The sequence below is a fragment of the Notothenia rossii genome, assembly GCF_949606895.1.
Source record: "Notothenia rossii genome assembly, chromosome: 7".
Classification (NCBI taxonomy): domain Eukaryota; kingdom Metazoa; phylum Chordata; class Actinopteri; order Perciformes; family Nototheniidae; genus Notothenia; species Notothenia rossii.
In genome coordinates this window covers 38,930,381-38,950,233 of record NC_136905.1, presented here as the reverse complement: position 1 = coordinate 38,950,233, position 19,853 = coordinate 38,930,381, and the positions used below count along the sequence as shown (strand labels likewise).

The following is a 19,853-nucleotide window of genomic DNA, read 5'->3' as shown; positions in this document are numbered from 1 at the left end:
CGTCAGCTCAGGGAGGTAAACTGTAGCCTAAGTTATCTCAGTGGGTTTGGTCATCTATGTAAACAAATATTTCCATCTATGTAATATTAGTTGTATAAAATAGGTTAAGAAATCCTTCCAATGTTTTTTGATTATTGAAATATATGTTTCATATGAGTGTTGAGAGCTGTATCCATAAATCTCTTCATGTTGCCCTCAAAGTGCACCAGATTGATCACTTTCCTCATCTATCCTGTCCGAAAAGCTGTCCAAATCAATCATTTCTCTCACACTAGTATCACTTTCCAGAGTCTCCGCCATGTTTACAATCGCAACTGGGTACATCTTGTGACGTCACAGCCACTATCGTCTGCAACTTCCGTTCGGCTCAGACGGCAAAATTAATAATTCATTAATTCATTAATTATGAATTATTAAAAATTATTTTAGCCATGAACAGGCACAATGATATGTAAGGAATGAAACTGCCATTTCATTTTGGTGCAAAAACATGCACTTCACTGGGCCTTTAAGTGAGAACCGTTTTACCGAATGACATCTTACCACTTTAATACTAGATAAATCACCCAATTTAGTATTATTTACACTATTTACGAATAGTGGTCAGTAAAGTGATGTGAGATTAATGCCTTCATACAATATTTAACTATTTTTATATTACAATATAAAGTTAACTGCTTGTGGAAACAGATATCTAGGCGTCACGTCACTGACCCAGTATCACCTCAAAATAAAAGATACGAAACATTTTCAACCATGCAACAAAATATAAATAGTCCTACAAATACTTTTATTTTATTTCCTTCTTATTTTTGTCTAAACTCAAGGGAGCCAGAGCAGAGGGCTTAAAGGGCCGCATGCGGCCCGAGGGCCGCGGGTTGCCGACCCCTGCCCTAGTGGATTAAGCTGGAAATTAAAATAGCGCACTCTGGTGGTAGTACAGAATTATTACCCAAATAGAAGAAACACCATAACATTGTGAAGTATAATTTTAAGTGTTATAAATAAACACATGCTGGATCGCCAAGACAGAATTGCAAGTGGTTTCTAATAATAAGAGAAGAAACTTTACATAATACTTTTTCAAACACCAATTTATTGAAGCTAACACAAGTGGTGACATTAGCATAATTTCATACATTTCGGTATGCACTGTACACAGGAGATTTGGATTTGAACCAAATTCATATTTCAAAGTCAAAACCATACACGGTACAACTTTATTTTAACATTTCATATTTTAATTTTGCATATGTTTTATATATTAATTAAATGTATTAATATTTTACCTTAAAGTTAAAAAAAAAAAAAATTGATAATTAAAAATTTTTTATAAAACCTTGAGCAAAAAAAAAAAAAAAAAAGATTTAAAGTTCGGACGAACAGCAACGAAGGTGCTAGTCAGAAGATTAGTGCTTCATCTTTGATAAGTTAATAAATAATTAGAGAACATGTCACCAAAACAGGCTCAACAGCAGATATCAAGGGAAGGATACAAATCAGATCAGATGCTATAACAGTTCCAAATCTTAGACAAAAGACATGGAACCACATGGAGAAACTGTTGGAACAATGGCAAACGAGAGGACTGCATCCAGCTGATGATCAACCAACACCAACGAAAGCCCATAGAAAAGCAATAATTGACCATGAAAATTGAAAATACCTGCGAGAACAACAAGCATGGATCAAAGCCGGACAACCCCCTTGGTATGGACCTGCTAAAAGCGCTATAAACAGAGCTGAAAAAAGAAAATCTAGAGTTACAAGTCTGGTACTCCATCTAAAATATGTCAGCCAAGAATCAACGAACAGCATGTATGTGGCTCAAGGAACAGAGCTCACAGCAAAGGAAGATAAGAAAGAAAAGACAGAAGAAGCTCCAGTAATCCAACCTTCAAAGCTCCTTCCAAGCCTGAAAGATGCGCCTCCTCCCTACATGACAGAAGAATACAGTTTCTTTCAACCCCCAATACAAGCTCCAACTCTACACTGTAAAAAAAAAAACGTTGTTTTTACGGTAAAAACCAGCTTTGTTGCCAGAATAATGATGTAAAAAATATGGTAAACAACTTTACAGAACAACGTGTATATTTTACAGTTTAAAACAGTTGTAATTTACATTTTAAATCTGTAATTTCAACAGCCCTTTTCTGCTGAATTAGCATGATCACGTTGCTATTAAACTGATTATTTCAGTAAGATTTACATGCAGTTGTTGTCTATTGTACATTGAATCCCATTCAATTTTACAGAAAAATACCAAACAAATAACACTGTTTAACTGTAAAAGCATCAGTGTAATGCTGTAATTTAACTGAATTTTCCCGCAAATTGTAATCAAAAGTTGTGTATAATTTAGTGTATTTTGCCGTAGTAATGACGAGTTTTACGGTGAAAGCAACCTCTAACTACTGCAATTTTAATTTTCTGTAAAATGTATTTATTACAATTAAAATGCAGCAAAAACTGTTTTATGAATAACAATCTCAAATATATAGTATAAAAGCGCCTGTAAGGATTATTGCTCAGTGGCAAAAAAATGTTTTTCCTATACATTAGTCAGATTGAAAGATTTCATTTAAACTACACTGCCTTCGTATACTGTATATATGTTTGACTATTACCAGAAATGTGAAGAATGTAATCCAGGGTACACAGATTAAGCATTTAAAATTAAAAATGCAAAGCTAGATAAACCTCAAGAGCCACTGTATTAAAAATTGAAAAAATTCTAACAAGAACTTGCCTTTCCAAGAATTTATTATATATATATATATATATATATATATATATATATATATATATATATATATAATAGCAGTGATCAAAAACATCTGTCATTTCTCAACATACATATTGGTAAAACATACAAACTAAGGCTGCACAATAAACAAACTTCAAGCTGAACAAAGTTGAGAGGTTACTTACAAATGATTTATGGGAAATAATGTTTATAAAACAAAAAACAAAACAAAACCACCCAGTGGAGTGTAACACGTCAACATTTTTACACTCAACAGTGATGTCCTGAGCTTTTACATCCACATAAACCAACCGAAGATTGTTTAGGCAACTTCACTTTGTAAAAGCAAACCCCAAGAGTGGCTACAATGACCTTAAAATAATAGTTTGACATTTTGAGAGTTACATATTGCATTTTTTAAAATTAGTTAAAAGAACAATTGAATTAGAAAAAAGGCACTTCAAATTTTAACTACGATTTAAACAATCAAACAAACTGTAACTTGGGCACATCGCCACATGCCATTGATCTTACTGTCCATATTCAGACATCACGCCACTCATGGTCCGAAAGTTCCTGTATCAAGGTGAGGACTCTCGGGTTCACCTGAAGACGGGATGCGCGTGTCTTCTCCACTTTGGTGCCCTTCTCTGGGTTGATGGAGAAAAAACCCCTTAAAATAGAAAAACAAACAAACAACAGAATTAATAATGAAATAGCTTGCCTAACAACAAAAAAATTCACATCAATCTTATTATTTTGAAGCCAAAATGACAATTATCTTAACCCCCAATTCACTGAAGCAGCTGCTTTAGATTTGTTGCAGTTTAATAAAATAAATTGTTGGATAAAACCCATCCCAAAAAACACATACCTCTGGACAAACTCCAGGGTGGATGCCAGCTCTGACGGGTAGGCGATGTTGAAGCAATAATAGCTCCCAAACATCATGGACAGGGCAGAAACCAAGGAGGGGATGTTGTCCTGTACTATGTTTCGATCCACACTCAGCATGTATCGCTTTGAAGAATAGCATGACCGTCCTAAAAAAGAAGAAAAACACAATTCAAACTCAATTAAAACAAGACTTGTCTTCCTGAAACATTTCACAAAACAATTTTAGCACATATGTTATTACATTTTAAGGTCTGTTAAATTGCTCTCACCATCAATACAAAAATGTATGTATGTGTATTTGCAGGTTAAGGGGAGATAAAGGGGATAGTTTAGGGCAGGGGTACTCAAATACAAATCTTAAAGGTCCAAAAAAAGTTTTTCAATAAGACAAAGGTCCGTTTATTACGATCATTCAAACTTTAAAAAAATTATAACAAGATTCTTAACACGAGGTTGCAAAAACAAAAATAATCTGTATGCAGCATTTTCATTGTTATTGTGTCTGTGTTTGATCCCTCAGAGTCGCAGTGTAAGAGCTGCACAGTTATGAATAAAGGCAGCCGCACCCTCTTTCATTCAGCATTCCCATTATTGCTTTATAAATGTCTTGCCCCCTTGTGTGTCCACTGAGGTTCGTCAGGCCCAACACATCTTCAACAAACTTCCCCTTTGCCTCATCATAAAAACTCACAAAGACCAGCAACTGAGCATTGTCAGTGGTGTCAGTGGACTCATCCACCGCTAAGGAAATGCACTGTGCATTTTGTACTCCATCACAAAGCTGGTGAATCAAATCACCAGCCAGTGTTTCTGTTCTTCTGGTTGCTGTGGAATCTGAGAGGGGGATTTGCTTGACCTGTTATTTCCTCTTTTTGTTTGCCTTCAAACATGGTCTCTACTCTCCATCACTTCAGTCATGCATTCTTTTATACTTCAGTTATGATCCAGTGGAAAGTCCTTACCTACTGGCCTAGTTCAATCAAAGTGGTTACTTTTTTTTGGCTGGGCAGTGTAGTTTTAAACACCGTCTTATTTGACTTTCTCAGGACTTAAAACTGTTTTTTGGGGGCAGACCCCCACAAAGAAAAACATATATTTACACACGTAAGGTCATCATCTTAACAGTTTTGTATGCTCATCCGTGAGCAGAGCATCAAGTTGACATGTCTATTACAGCTGAATGCGGCGATTACCATCTTGTTCAGCAAAACGCCTCACAAACTGATTAAGATCAACAGCTTTAGTGCGTTTTCATTCAATGCTGAGTACAGCCAACCTGACAGTCTCTCATTGTAGACCTCAAATACCTCATTCCTTCAGTACTTGGGTCCGAATGCTTCTCGTTTTGCGCCGTACCGTTCTAATGAAATCGCCGCCTATCATATTTCCACGCTCGCGCCAGGGCCGGGGGAGGGGTTACAAGGCGTGCGTCTGGTGCTGCATTCACTTGTACTCGGACATTAGAGACTTTCTCTCATAAATGTCCGATGAGCCACAACTTTTCTTTCAAAACAAAGCTGCCAACTGGGGTGGCAGCTGGGGTGGCAAGGCCCCATGCCACCCCAGTAGGTGAAACTAGGCTACTAGCTACAGTACAGATGCAACTAGATGAGCTGTTAACTCTCGCTCTGACTTTTTAAAACACACGCATTTTTCCCACCCGCATTCCGCGAAGACCAGCCCTACTGTGCCTCTGATTCGCAGACTGTTGGTGGGGGGAAAAAACGCTGACGGGATGCTGAATGTGATTGGACCAATGCGTTGACAGACACACACAGACAGTGGAACAGTCGGACATGCAGAGCACTGTTTGTTGTTGGACATAGCGGAACATTTTGACTCGTTGCGTTGTGGCGATGTCTCGCAGATAACACATATGAAAAGTATAATTTGCTCAGAGTCCAGAGACAGTTGTGGTTCGGTCCGGATCCGGACCGGAGTCCGGACTTTGAGGATGCCTGGTTTAGGGGATAGTTCATATTGTTTGAAGGGGGGTTGTAGGAGCTACAGTTTGGAGAAACAGAGAGGAGAACCAGCAGACAGCTAAGCAATGCACTGCTGTGGACATAGTTAAGCCACCAAAAAAACTAAAACAATATTACTCTTAGTGTATGCTATATTAAAGAATATTTTCAAAGCTCTACCTTGCTGTCAGACAGCTATACAGTCTGTTTCTGATAGGGACTGAAGCAGCAGGGTACATTTGTGACAATATTCTAAATATAGCGTACATGTAAACTGAATTTTTAGGTGGCTAAAATACGTTTCGCTGCTGCACCCATCCACAGCTTTACATACGTACCCGTACTCCTGCCTGTTCCTCCAAAGACATGCAAGTAATACACTGACTATGGATAAGTATCCATAAGCATCCAAACTAGCCCTTTACGAGCTTACAGTAACAAAAAACATTGTGCAACATAAACGTCTCAAATTAGACAGAAAAGAGAGAAAGAAGTGGCAGAAAGAACAGAAAAAAAGTAGTGAACGTTTTTACTTACCACACACAACAATGGTGGGAGTCAACTGAACTTGGTCCATCTGTACTTCCCCTGCCAGGCATGTGTCCTCAACATAACAGAACATCGTGTCTTCCTTCTCATCAAAGTAGGACAGTAGAAGCAGCACCATGTCTTTGACGTCTTCAGAACAACCACTTAGCTCTCCTCTCATCACTTTGAACTTGGTTAAAGCCTGTAGCAACCTTTTGCTCTTGTACACAGCAACCGTATTCATGTAGTTCAGGAGTCGTTTCCCCTTCAGATCCAAATTCCGTGTGAAAGTTTCTTGAAGCTCACTTCCTGTGAGTTCCTTGAAGTGGACTGCCATGCCAAGGTCGTCGAACCAAAACGGCCACTCTTGCAGGAGGGATTTTATATTTTTCCCCTGGTTGACTTGTTTACGCTGCGTGTAGAACGTTGACTTCATTAGAAGTTTGACCTCCTCTGGATTTACATCAGTTTGCTTAGACATCACCCTCAGTTTTTCCTTTTTCTCCTGCTGGCTCTCTTCGGTCTCTCCAAGGGGCAGGAATTTTAAATCCCATTTAATGCACCCATAAGTGTCCTGGATTGCTGCTCTCTGTTCTGGAGGGACTTCATCTGTGTCTGACTCGTCGGTGCCATTCTTTCGTTTTCTTATTTTTGGGGTCGTGGATCGCTTCACATTCTCTATCCTATTTTGCAATTGCTTGACCAGAGAGTGATACCCTGGCCCGATCACGTCTCCCTCTATTATGTCTTGAAGAGACGTAGGATACTTTGCCACTATCTTTTTTGCAACTTCAATAGTGTGTCTTTTACTTAAGCAAGTACTTTTTCGCTTAATTTCACACACCAGAATCCGTACCATCTCTCTTCTCATTTGTGGACTAGGTCGTTTTCCTCTGTCCAGTGTCTGCATCAGTTCCTCTGGGAACTTATCCCACGGTATCACAAAGCTATCCATCCAGTCTATATCAGGCCTTTTGCAGCTGTCGGAAGAGGTTGAGGATGAACTTCTGGGTGAATAGGACATCAAGGATGCAGAAGGTCCTGGCGAGCCACCAACAGATGAGCTGCTGGATTCAGGAGTCTGGCCTGCAAAACACACACATATTAACAAAAAGAGTTATGAGGAACACAGTTTTAATGTTTCTATATTTCTGATGTATCTTTTATGCAGGCCACTTTGGGCACTGGTTGCATCCTGTACTAAAATAGTCACAAGTATACATACATCTCAGCTTCCAAGCAGCAAGGACTTCTCTGGCTTTAATTGGCCTCAAAGCTGACAGCAAATCTGCTTCATTAACAAACTGGAAATCCTCATAGGTCTCCACCCCAAGGGATTGTAAAGTCTCTTCCAGAATATCTTTTGTCATCTCTGGAAGGTCAGGCAAGACCTCAGTGATGGCACTGCGTATAAATGTTTGCTCCATGTCTGTCATCTCTGGAATCATGGAAGAACGACACTTTTCGGTTTTCAAAATTACAAATGAAAGACAAAGATAATTAGACATTTAGTCAAGTAATACTGTACATACATTATATACAGATAAGAGGAACCTCTAATTTGAGTATAGGGTGTGATTGAGGATGTATACTTTTTATTTCTGTACATTGCAGAACAAAAACTGCTGTCACTTTAATATTTTTCAAATAGTATTTTATCATTTTCCTTAAGCATACATGTGCATTGTTAGAATGGTTTCAACACCACAGTAGCCAATATCGTGTTTATTTTGACAACACACTGTGTTTCAGCGGGATGACTTGGTGCCCGTTAACAATGTAGGATGGTAACGGATACAAATCTACCAAGTCGTTAATGTTAACACATTGCAACCTTGCATTCTGTTTTGTCACAGAGTACAGGTGGTATTCAGAATGATAGTCAGTTTTATGTATATCCATCACAAAATACACAGCTGAATCATTTTGAATTAAAATAATGAGCAGTTCTCCGAACTCCATGGACTCGTCATTTTTGGACACAAGGAAAAGCCCTTTTTTATATGATGTACCTTTATACTGTATGTCTGTGGAAACACTAGTATTGTTTTCTGAAAAGCCAAACTCTCTCACTGCATGTTTGATTGAATCACTGTAAAGACTGGAGTAAAAAGTACAACTGTCTTTGAGTTGCAGAAGTTGACTGCATCCTGGCCCAGCTGAAAGATATGCTTGAAACATCTGATGTCTTTCGGATAAAGTTAGGCAGATGTTTTTAAAGTTTTTCAAATGCATGGCACATCTCTTGAAGTAGCTGTGTTTACTTTCAAAACGCATTGTCCATACTCTAATCAAGGGGCCAAATTTCAAGATGAGTGCTGGATAGTGTCTCATGAAATGGTGCTTTGGTTTTAGTGGACTCTCAGGAAAGAAACACTTCCTTGTTTCCAAATATTCTTGGATTGTAATGTCAAGATAGGCTACCTGTGACAACGAAATCTTTTGTGCACAAATCAGATCAACAATATCTTTAAGCTGGAGAGTCAACTGCCACACATCATCTTCTGGATTTTGCACTTTGTCTCCAATTAATACAGGCAGCAATCTTAACAAATTCCAGTTCTGAATGGCTTGACCTGAGAGCTTGAATACGTCAAGAGTTGACAGCACAGGGCTTAGTGAGAGCATCAGATCCTTTGTACTTGAACTGTTTTATGCGCCGGTTCAAAAGTGAATATGTAAACCATTTCTTTTTCTTAATAAAATACTTTAAGTACAGTGCAACATCGTAGGATAAGACACCCTCACAGTGTGAGAAAAAGTTTTTAGAGAGTACTTGTCCATGGACAAGTGAGTTTGGCAATTTACTTGTCCGAATACATTTTTCACTTGTCCAGAATGGACAAAAATTGGGGCCACTGGAATCTTCTTCTTCGCCATCGTATTTTACATTTTCACACATAGGGTTGGGTATCGTTTGGATTCGAACAATTCCGGTTCTGCTTTTCGATTCTGGTTATTTTCGGTTCTTTGAGAGGGTAAAAATAAGTCCCATGATAAAGTGGGAGAAAAATATATTTATGAAAACATTAAGTCAAATCTGTATTCCTATTTACAAATCACTTCATACTGTTTAATTTATTATGGTTATTGAATACAATTATATAAAAATAATCTCTGCATTGTTTAGTTAGTTCTAAGTGGTGCAGTTTGAGAATGTACAATTGGCCCAGTCTCCTCTGATGTTACACTGCAACCTGCCTGATACCTGCCTATGTAGAAAAGCGCTAGGCCTTAAATATAACGATAATAGGCTAATAATAATAGCTTATAATAATAAGTAATAATTAATTATTCGCTTTTCTACAACTCAAAGACGCTTGCACGCTTACACATGTCCTTACGCATGTGTATTACATGCTGCAGCTGCCCAGCTGCTCACTGTTTGTAAAAGTAAATAAATAGTATTTTCATTTCAATAATGTAGTTTCTATACCCTGCTTCATAAACAACACTGACATCCCTTTGCTCCTCCGAGTCTGGGGGTCCGGGGATGTGAGGACAGCGCGAGGACACAGGGAGGCTGCTTCACTTCATAAAGGAAATGGCGGTCAATATTAACAACACATGAGCTAAAACGCTTAATAACCTTCATTACGTGTCAGAGAAAGAACATAAGAAAGTTTGAAAAAGATGAGGCTGTTAAACGGGCAGCGGATCCGCTGTGTGTAGAAAGAGAGAGAGACGCTGAGCTGCACCATGCAGCGAACAGCTGATCCGGAGCATAGAGAGAGAGCTGTGGTCCGCGGGGCTCGGCCTCGCCTCCTATCCTCACAACTCTTATTAATCCCGGTACCGGACAATTGTTATTTGTTCCTACTCGGAACAGAGTTTTGCTTCCCAACCCTGCCACTGTGCTACACTTCCAGCGCTGCCCCGCCCCGCCCCCGTCTGTACAGAAAGCGGCGAGATGCATTTCCTTAGGAATCGACAAGCAGAACCGAAACTAACATTTCTAAACGAACAATGGCGGACACTGACAATTTGCGAATGAGTTCTGCCTTTTGTAAACTGAATTTATCAATAAATCAGGGCGAAAAACGTCACTTGTCCGCCGGACAAGTCAATTGAAATATCTACTTGTCCGATATTGTAAATAACACGTCCCGGACGGTGGGACGTGTACTTTTTCGCACACTGCCTCAAATATGTCATGGCCTAAACAAGGTGGGAGACCTGACTTGCAAACATGAAAAGATGTCAGAGCATTGAAGACAGAGTTTGCCTTTATGCCTTTGATGTGTGGACTGTCTTCAACTTGTAGATCAGCAACAGCAGAATCGTAACCTTCGGGTGTGCGCTGTGGCCCACATACATTTGGATCATCACTCTTAAACTCACTTTGTGTGATTTCACAGTACCTGCAAAAGTACTTTGAACGACTAAAGTTTTCAGTGAACCCACCAATACCGTGTGAACCCAAGTTATCACCCGCAATGCAGTACAGAGCCCCTTTGACCATGTCTCCAACTGTTGTAACTATTCCATTTTCCTCCAAATCTTTTAAATCCACTAACATCTCTGAGAACACCTTAGCAAATCCAAATTGTTTTAGGTCATTCTCTCCACACAATAAAACCAGGGACATGTGATCAGTATTAGAGCGCACATGAGCAGGTAGATTTGCCACATAAAGATAGACTGCAACAACTTTGTGTTTTTTCCTAGCAGAGCCAAGGGGGTTGACAATTTCAAAAGCATCCTGGTACAGAATTAGCTTCAGGCATCCTGGATTTTCAATGAAGAACTGGTTGGACTTAAAGTTGTGTCCATCACTTATGTCACCAAAAACATCTGAGTCTGTTTCACATGACTGCTGTGACATTGAATTCTTCCAAAATTCTGATTCTAATAAGCCACTTACTGTTTGTTTCAGAGGTATGTAGTAAGCAAACCTTTGTGTCATATTTTCATCATTTCCTAATGTTACTTTTTTAGGCTCTATGTATTTGAACATCTTTTTGAATGTCTGAGCTCTTGAATATGTTGTTCTCAGTGGTCCCTGGTGACAGACTGAGAACAGATCGGAATCCTTCACACAATCACAGATTTTAGCAAAAGCATCATCAGTTAGAGACATGTCATCTTTTAAAAGTGAACGTAGTTTACTTAAAATGTAATCCTGTCCCAACTCATGCACATTTTGCATCTCTTCGACAATGGTCTGTATTGTTGAAACTGGAAGAAGGAGCTGCCCTTGCAATTTTAAGTAGAATAAGCATACATTCCTAAGATAGGTCTCATTGAAATGCTGTGTCAAATCAGTGCTTTCATTTGTTGTTGCATCATTTGGGCTCTGGGAAGCATCTTTATGTGCAGAACACGGAGAAATGGCTTCCCTGTACATGTCACTTATGCTATCAACAGAACATGCTCTGTGTTTTCTGGACATATGAGCAGTAAATGACGATTTCACAGTGAAAGTATTTGTACAACCAGTTACTGGACATAACACAGGTCGTCCCTCCACTATATGATCTTTTAAGTGGGATATAAGTTCTTTCACTGTTTGAAATTGGCGCGCACATAACGAAATTGCACATTTCAAATCTGTAACAATGGCTCTAGCAGTGGCTGCAGGCACATTGTGAATCCGATAAAAGTGAGCTTTAAAAGATGCGTAAGTACAAAATGTTCGCTTGCAGTTCGTGCCAACACATTTGAAAAAACACTGGGGTTCGTTCCTATGCACTCTAGAATGCAGCACATAACCCTTCAAAGTCTGTAGCGTTTTGCTGCAAAAACGGCAGGTAATCATTTTTAGGGGTTCCTATGCAATGCAGAACATAACCCCTCAACGGTTAGCTTACCAGTGCTACAGATGTGATCCTCCGCTCATGTGCACACAGCTCCACGTGGTCCGTGGCAGGCAGACTTGAGGCCGACTTGGCCGCGTAACCTTTAACCTGCAAATACGGCAGGTAATCATTTTTAGCACGCTAACACGACTGCCCGTTAACTTTGAACCCGCTCAGATGTAGCTTCAAACCCCCCGCTTCACAACAGCATGAATTAAATGAAAATAAAGAGTTCAGCTTTTAGCATGATACTTCAATAACGTTACCAGACTATTTAAATTAACTCCCGGTCAGTAGACGTTATAACTATGACTGCAAAATGCACTCAATCACAAACAGAAGTTAGTATTGTCCTGACAACACACCGTGTTATAATTGAAGTTTGAAGAAAATAAACGGTTAGCTTACCACATGAACTTCAACCTCTCTGGTGAACATGTGCCTCTTCCTTGGAGGAACTCTGCAGCTCCTCCGCGGCTCCTCCGTGCAGAGACTACTTTTTAATAGCCTTAATTTTCGCTAAATTGAATATAATAATATAATATATATATAAATACTAAAATAATACTTTTTAAGACCCCGCGGACACCCTGAGCAGGATGTGCACTGAAAAATAGGGCTCCCCCGAAAGCAAATGGGTCATTCGAACACTGCATACATGCATGCATAAAAAGTATAAGGTACAATACCTTCCGCCTGATCCAGGTCTAGTGTGGAAACCATTGGCACGGTTGGCTGTGTTGCCCTCAGCCTCCCCAAAGTGGCCAATATGAGCCGCCTTTGAAGACGGTCCAGCATTTTGCGTCGGGCTGAAGGGGAGAGCTCTGTGTGGCTCAACATGTGACGGTCCAGCCGGCTCCCCTTCTCCGCGTTACAGGACGGCACTGGGCACTGCTCACGCCTCACATTGAGCCTCCCACCAGCCAACAAAACTAAATTAATCTTTTCCTCCTTATTTATCATTTTGTGGGTGACTTTTAAATGTTGATTAGGGCCGTGTAGTCTTCCAGACAAATTAGGCAAGTGTTCACCATAATTGCAAATCTTCCTCTAACTTTCCCTCCCAAAATCAAGCTCTTTTATAGAGAAGGAACATGTGACAATGAGATTCACAGCCATTGGTCCGTTTTCGGACACTCCTCCTCTAACTTTCCCTCCCAAAATCCCCGGTCCAAGCTCTTTTATAGAGAACGAACATGTGACAATGAGATTCACAGCCATTGGTCCGTTTTCGGACACTCCTCCTCTAACTTTCCCTCTCAAAATCCCCGGTCCAAGCTCTTTTATAGAGAACGAACATGTGACAATGAGATTCACAGCCATTGGTCCGTTTTTTCGGACACTTCTCCTCTAACTTTCCCTCCCAAAATCCCCGGTCCGCGCTGTTTTATAGAGAAGGAACATGTGACAATGACATTCACAGCCACACACAAACACACGTTTTTCGCAAACATTTCCACACGCCAGGTGTCCCGGAGTACTTCCATTTGCTTCGTCTTGATCTGTAGATGTCATTTGATGTCTAGTTTGTTCATTTTAATGGTGAACAAGACAGTGAAATGTCCCGTTACTCTACTTTATAATAGACTTATCCTCTAAGAGCTTTTTTTTCTGAGTCCTCTCAAAAACCGGGTCTCCGATTTCGTGCAGACAGTAGTCTTTCCCACAGTCGAAATGTACAAACGATGCATTAAATAACATCTACAGATCAAGACGAAGCTAATGGAAGCGGTCCCAGCCTCGTAGCGTGTGGAAATTTTGAACGGCTGTGATCGCAGGAAAATGCTGTTATAAAGATTTCTCAGTATATCTCCGGGACATTTCCCTGGCTTTCCCACCATCAAAACGGACAAACGATGGATTAAATAACATCTACAGATCAATACGAAGCATATGAAAGTACTCCCAGCCTCGTAGCGTTTGGAAATCTGTTGTTAACACGTGTGCAAAGTCAATAGCGGTGATGCTAGCTTTGCAGCTAGCGGTTAGCATTTCCAATGGAAATATACACTGAAATAGCTTCCGTTAGCTTAGCAACTAGCAGTTAGCATAATATTCGGATTTCACACATTCACTGTTCACCCTGACATTATCCCTCTCTTCATTCAACACAATTGTTTTAATTTAATAAGTCCATAATAAATGAACCTGTAATAACTAACTTTAAAAGTAAAGATCCTTTCTCCCTCTCTCAATTCAACTAATAATACATATAATTTTCAGAGCCAGACACCTAAAACACTTTTCATTGACACCGCTGAGACAGGTATCGTACCCAGTTCTCCTGCCCCAAAGAGCAATGCTTATCTCACTGCGCCACAGAGCCACTTAGATCTATATGAGAATAACTCTGTTATATAGACTCCTCAATAGAATGACGGGAGATTTGCCTGTCTTTTCTGAAGACAGGCAAACGATGAATGAAATCACATCTACAGATCAACACGAAGCGAATGGAAGTACTCCCAGAATCTGCATGTAGTCTTCGACGCGATTCTAACGAGACCAAGCTCAAAGCTGTCGGACCTTCCTTTGTTCCGTGTACAGTACTAAGAGCCATTTCATTGTCTTCCCCTACCCCGCCTGTCAGATTCTAAGCTCCAGACAGCAATATGAGAGGAATTTGAGATTTTATTGAAAAACAATTCTAGGTGGGTGAGAGTTTCCATACTTCAGATTCCTGATCTGGGCCCTATTTATAGGCCCCCTGTGAAAAAAATATCTCTTTAGCCCTTTCAAAAGTCATGCAACACAGCAGCTTTTCAAAAGGCCTTAACCGAAGGTTTTGTTACATTTTAAGCCATAACCTTTGACATTTAGCGGTACCAGAGGAATTCATCTGCATCTACTCTCCGAGGCAGTTCCAACGACACCAAGCTCAAAGCCGTCGGACCTTCCTAAGTGGCGTATACAGTGCGTCTACCATCCACAGTTGACCTTTGACCCTTGGAGCTTTGTTACATTTTAAGCCGTTAACTTTAACATTTAGTTGGAAAAGAGGCACTAATCTGCATGTAATTTCCGAGCCTGTTCTAACGAGACCAAGTTCCAAGCTCTCGGACATTCCTTTGTGCCATAAAGGTCACCGTACGGCATCAAAACGTGACCTCTGACCTCAGTTTTGACCTTGTTGAAGGTCGCAGGGGCCCCAAATTTTGCAAGCGGGTTCCACACAAGTTAAGCAACAATCTCTCAAAGTCTCGGAGCGCCACGCACCTTTTTTCATTTTTTTTCATTTTCTCCCCCTCCCCCACCACAAGCCTGTCAGATTCTAAGCTCCAGACAGCATTATGTGAGAAAGTTTGACGTTTGATTGAAAAAATTATTCTGGGTGGGTTACAGTTTCCATACTTCAGATTCCTGATCTGGGCCCTATTTATAGGCCCCCCGTGAAAAAAATATCTCTTTAGCCCTTTCGAAAGTCATGCAACACAGCAGCTTTTCAAAAGGCCTTAACCGAAGGTTTTGTTCAATTTTAAGCCATAACCTTTGACATTTAGTTGAATAAACATTTCTGGGTGGGTTAGGGTTCCCATATGTCAGATTCCTGATCTGGGCCCTATTTAGAAGCCGCTGAAGAAAAAATTAGGACCCTATATTGGGTCGACGGACACCCCCCTCCCCCCACAAGTACACAACAAGTGAATACTTGTGTTACTGTGTAACATGTGGAAAGTGGGACCCCATATTGGGTTGACGGACACCCCCCTCCCCCCATAAGTACACAGCAAGTGAATACTTGTGTTACTGTGTAACATGTGGAAAGTGGGACCCCATATTGGGTTGACGGACACCCACCCACATAAGTACAAGTACACAGCAAGTGGGACCCCATATTGGGTTGACGGACACCCCCCTCCCCCCATAAGTACACAGCAAGTGAATACTTGTGTTACTGTGTAATATGTGGAAAGTGGGACCCCATATTGGGTTGACGGACACCCCCCCGACATGACACATATTTGGTAAGCGGGATCCCATATTGGGTTGACGGACACCCCGACATGACAAATATTTGGTAAGAGGGACCCTATATTGGGTGGACGGACACCCCGACATGACAAATATTTGGTAAGTGGGACCCATATTGGGTTGACGGACACCCCCCCCCATAAGAACACAGCAAGTGAATACTTGTGTTACTGTGTAACATGTGGAAAGTGGGACCCCATATTGGGTTGACGGACACCCCCCTCCCCCCATAAGTACACAGCAAGTGAATACTTGTGTTACTGTGTAACATGTGGAAAGTGGGACCCCATATTGGGTTGACGGACACCCCCCCACATAAGTACAAGTACACAGCAAGTGGGACCCCATATTGTATTGGGTTGACAGACACCCCCCTCCCCCCATAAGTACACAGCAAGTGAATACTTGTGTTACTGTCTAATATGTGGAAAGTGGGACCCCATATTGGGTTGAAGGACACCCCCCCAACATGACATATATTTGGTAAGCGGGATCCCATATTGGGTTGACGGACACCCCGACATGACAAATATTTGGTAAGAGGGACCCCATATTGGGTGGACGGACACCCACCCCATAAGAACACAGCAAGTGAATACTTGTGTTACTGTTACTGTGTAACATGTGGAAAGTGGGACCCCATATTGGGTTGACGGACACCCCCTCCCCCCCATAAGTACACAGCAAGTGAATACTTGTGTTACTGTGTAACATGTGGAAAGTGGGACCCCATATTGGGTTGACGGACACCCCCCCCCCCCATAAGTATAAGTGCACAGCAAGTGAATACTCGTGTTACTGTGTAATATGTGGAAAGTGGGACCCCATATTGGGTTGACGGACACCCCCCCATATAAGTACAAGTACACAGCAAGTGAATACTCGTGTTACTGTGTAATATGTGGAAAGTGGGACCCCATATTGGGTTGACGGACACCCCCCCCCATAAGTATAAGTACACAGTAAGTGAATACTCGTGTTACTCTGTAATATTTGGAATGTGGGACCCCATATTGGGTTGACGGACACCCCCCCCCCATAAGTATAAGTACACAGCAAGTGAATACTCGTGTTACCGTGTAATATGTGGAAAGTGGGACCCCATATTGGGTTGACGGACACCCCCCCCCATAAGTATAAGTACACAGTAAGTGAATACTCGTGTTACTCTGTAATATTTGGAAAGTGGGACCCCATATTGGGTTGACGGACACCCCCCCATGCAGTATAAGTACACAGCAAGTGAATACTCGTGTTACTGTGTAATATGTGGAAAGTGGGACCCCATATTGGGTTGATGGACACCCCCCCCCATAAGTATAAGTACACAGTAAGTGAATACTCGTGTTACTCTGTAATATTTGGAAAGTGGGACCCCATATTGGGTTGACGGACACCCCCCCATGCAGTATAAGTACACACTCATGAGTAGAGCATGATAAGAGCGCCATCTATGGTCCAATGCATGCATACACACTCATATGCTGTTTGTGTACTCATTTAGACTGCCAAGTGACGGTAAAAAGCCAAGTCGGTCCCATGGCCTCAATATATTGCCCACGAGTGTTATATCCCAATGGGAAGAATGTCCATGCCGGCAATAGGGGGCTTACCAGTGCTACAGATGTGATCCTCCGCTCATGTGCACACAGCTCCGTGGTCCGTGGCAGGCAGACTTGAGACAGACTTGGCCGCGCACTGAGCCGTAACCGTTAACCTGCAAAAACGGTAGGTAATCATATTTAGCAATATAATAATAATATAACTGCCCGTTAAATTTGAACCCGCTCAGATGTAGCTTCGAACCCCCCGCTTCACAACAGTATGAATTGAACGAAAATAAAGAGTTCAGCTTTTAGCATGATACTTCAATAACGTTACCAGACTATTTAAATGAACTCCCAGTTAGTAGACGTTATAACTACTATGACTGCAAAATGCAATAAATCACAAACAGAATTGTCCTGACAACATACCGTGTTATAATTGAAGTTTGAAGAAAATAAACGGTTAGCTTACCAGTGCTACAGATGTGATCCTCCGCTCATGAGCACCTGCACATAGCTCCGTGGTCCGTGGCAGACAGACTTGGCCGCGCACTGAGCCGTTAACCTGCAAAAAGTGGCTGCTCCCGCGATAATTAAATAGTCCAATGAAATAACAGAAACAAACTCTACTGCTCAGTAGGCGTGTCTCAGTTCAGCGGCCGTTTCCTTCGGAGGCTGCGTTCGTTGACCGCTTGCGTCACTTCCGCCGAGAGGCTGTCCCAATTTAAAAAAAATACAAGACTCAAAAAGTAGATTTACCGCTGTGTGGACGGGCCGTTAGTGGCGCGTTCGATTACTGTTTGGGCTGTCTGCCGTGGGCTGCGTTCCACTCCAAATAGCCGGGCGGCCCGAGAATCCAAACGCCAGCTGTTTTATGGATTCTCATTTAATTTCCAAAAATGTCTCAGTACTGGGTTATTTCCAATTTCAAAATAAACATATGTATTAAAAAAATAGAAATAAGAAGTAAGTATATTATAGTATATTCAAGAATGAAAAAATATTAAAAAACATGATTTTAACACTGTCATGTTGTCATTTTAACTGTATTGTATTGTTTTATGTATTACAGTTTTTCTGTGTTCAAACCACAGTAATCTGTAAATTATACAATGAAATATCATTATTTTTAACATATTCTTAATGTGAATTTAACAGTTTTGTTTGGTTCAGTACTTTACGAAATATTACTGTAAATTAAACACTGCTTCATTGTTTCTCTATTTACAGTTTTTTTATGTCGTGATTTTACAGCTTTTCCCTGTTAATTTCACTGACTTTTTTTACAGTGTAGGTGTTTTAGGAGGAGTATTGGAGTCGGACGGTCTCCCCACAGCTACACGTGTCAAAGACTTGGAGTATGAGGTAAGACTCCTATCTGGTGAGCTCAACAGAAGATGGGAAGAACTAGGCAGAAGAATGGAAGAGGAGCTCAACAGAAAGATGGAAGACCTCAGCAAACGTATGGAAGCACAACTCAAGAGAAGAGAAGGCGAAGGTTCTCCAGACACCACAACCGTAACTGAAGCTGGAAGACTCAAGAACTGCTCAACACTCACGCTACCGGTGATAGCGGCTGGAGAAGGAGGATTGAAATACCAATCATGGACTCACAGAGACATGGAAGCATTAGCGGCCAAACTACCTCCACTTACACAAGGAGGTCAGAAGTGGGTGAATGATCTGGAGAAATACACAGTCCAAGACCACCTGTGCTTGGGAGACATGAGGGCACTGCTTGGACGGATAGAAGGAAGACTAGAGACAAGAGCAGTGGATTCCAAGGCCAAATGCACCAACTCTCCAGATTACATTTTCTTCAACAAAGTCAGGTCGAGGTATTGGGCTGCCATTCGTCAAATCTACCCAACAACACGGAGTTTACATGCCCTCAACAGCCTGAGAAAAGAACCGGGGGAAAACATGTATGCCTTCCTGAAGAGATGTGAAGGAGTGAGGGAGGACTGCACTGGAGAACGACATGACGTTTCACCGTCTGTCGTAATGCTGTGGAAGAATGCGGTCATTAATGCCCTTCCCCAATCAGTGCAGGCAAGCCTGGGAGATGTGGTGGCATTAGACGCTATACCCATTGAAGAATGGAGACAACATCTCATTTACCACGATATGAAATACCAAGCAACCCAGAGATGTCAAAGACGTATAGGATTTCCAAACATGAACCAAATGCCACAGACAGCCTGGTATAAACCACAACAATGAGGAAGCTTAGAGGACCAGACCATCAGGTGATGCATCTTCAGCACTAGAGTATTTTGAAATCCAGCTACATAGAGCCACATATGTCACCACAGGAGGGAGAGGTTGAATGTTATTTAAAAGATAGTGAGTAGAATATTACATTTACACAGAGCATCCACAGATTAGAAGTAGCAGAGTA

General features: G+C 41.2%; 1 protein-coding gene across 7 annotated transcripts; it reads right to left on the bottom strand.

The window, feature by feature from the left end:
• Positions 1–2,825: 2,825 nt before the first annotated feature.
• On the bottom strand, positions 2,826–18,244 carry LOC307013009 (uncharacterized protein). 7 transcript variants are annotated; one of them, XM_079640237.1, is made up of 6 exons: positions 17,925–18,244; positions 17,519–17,622; positions 7,361–7,595; positions 6,145–7,221; positions 3,621–3,789; positions 2,826–3,419 (listed from the first exon to the last, which is right to left on the bottom strand). In XM_079640237.1, the coding sequence occupies exons 3-6, from the start codon at positions 7,581–7,583 to the stop codon at positions 3,290–3,292; spliced, it is 1,599 nt and encodes a 532-aa protein (XP_079496363.1). In that variant the 5' UTR covers positions 7,584–7,595; positions 17,519–17,622; positions 17,925–18,244; the 3' UTR covers positions 2,826–3,289. The 7 variants fall into 7 exon arrangements, with proteins under 7 accessions (XP_079496363.1, XP_079496367.1, XP_079496365.1 ...); XM_079640241.1 differs by lacking the exon at positions 7,361–7,595 and having other exon boundaries at positions 17,925–18,243; XM_079640239.1 differs by lacking the exons at positions 17,519–17,622; positions 17,925–18,244 and adding an exon at positions 11,946–12,981 and having other exon boundaries at positions 7,361–7,573.
• Between the last annotated feature and the right edge of the window lie 1,609 nt (positions 18,245–19,853).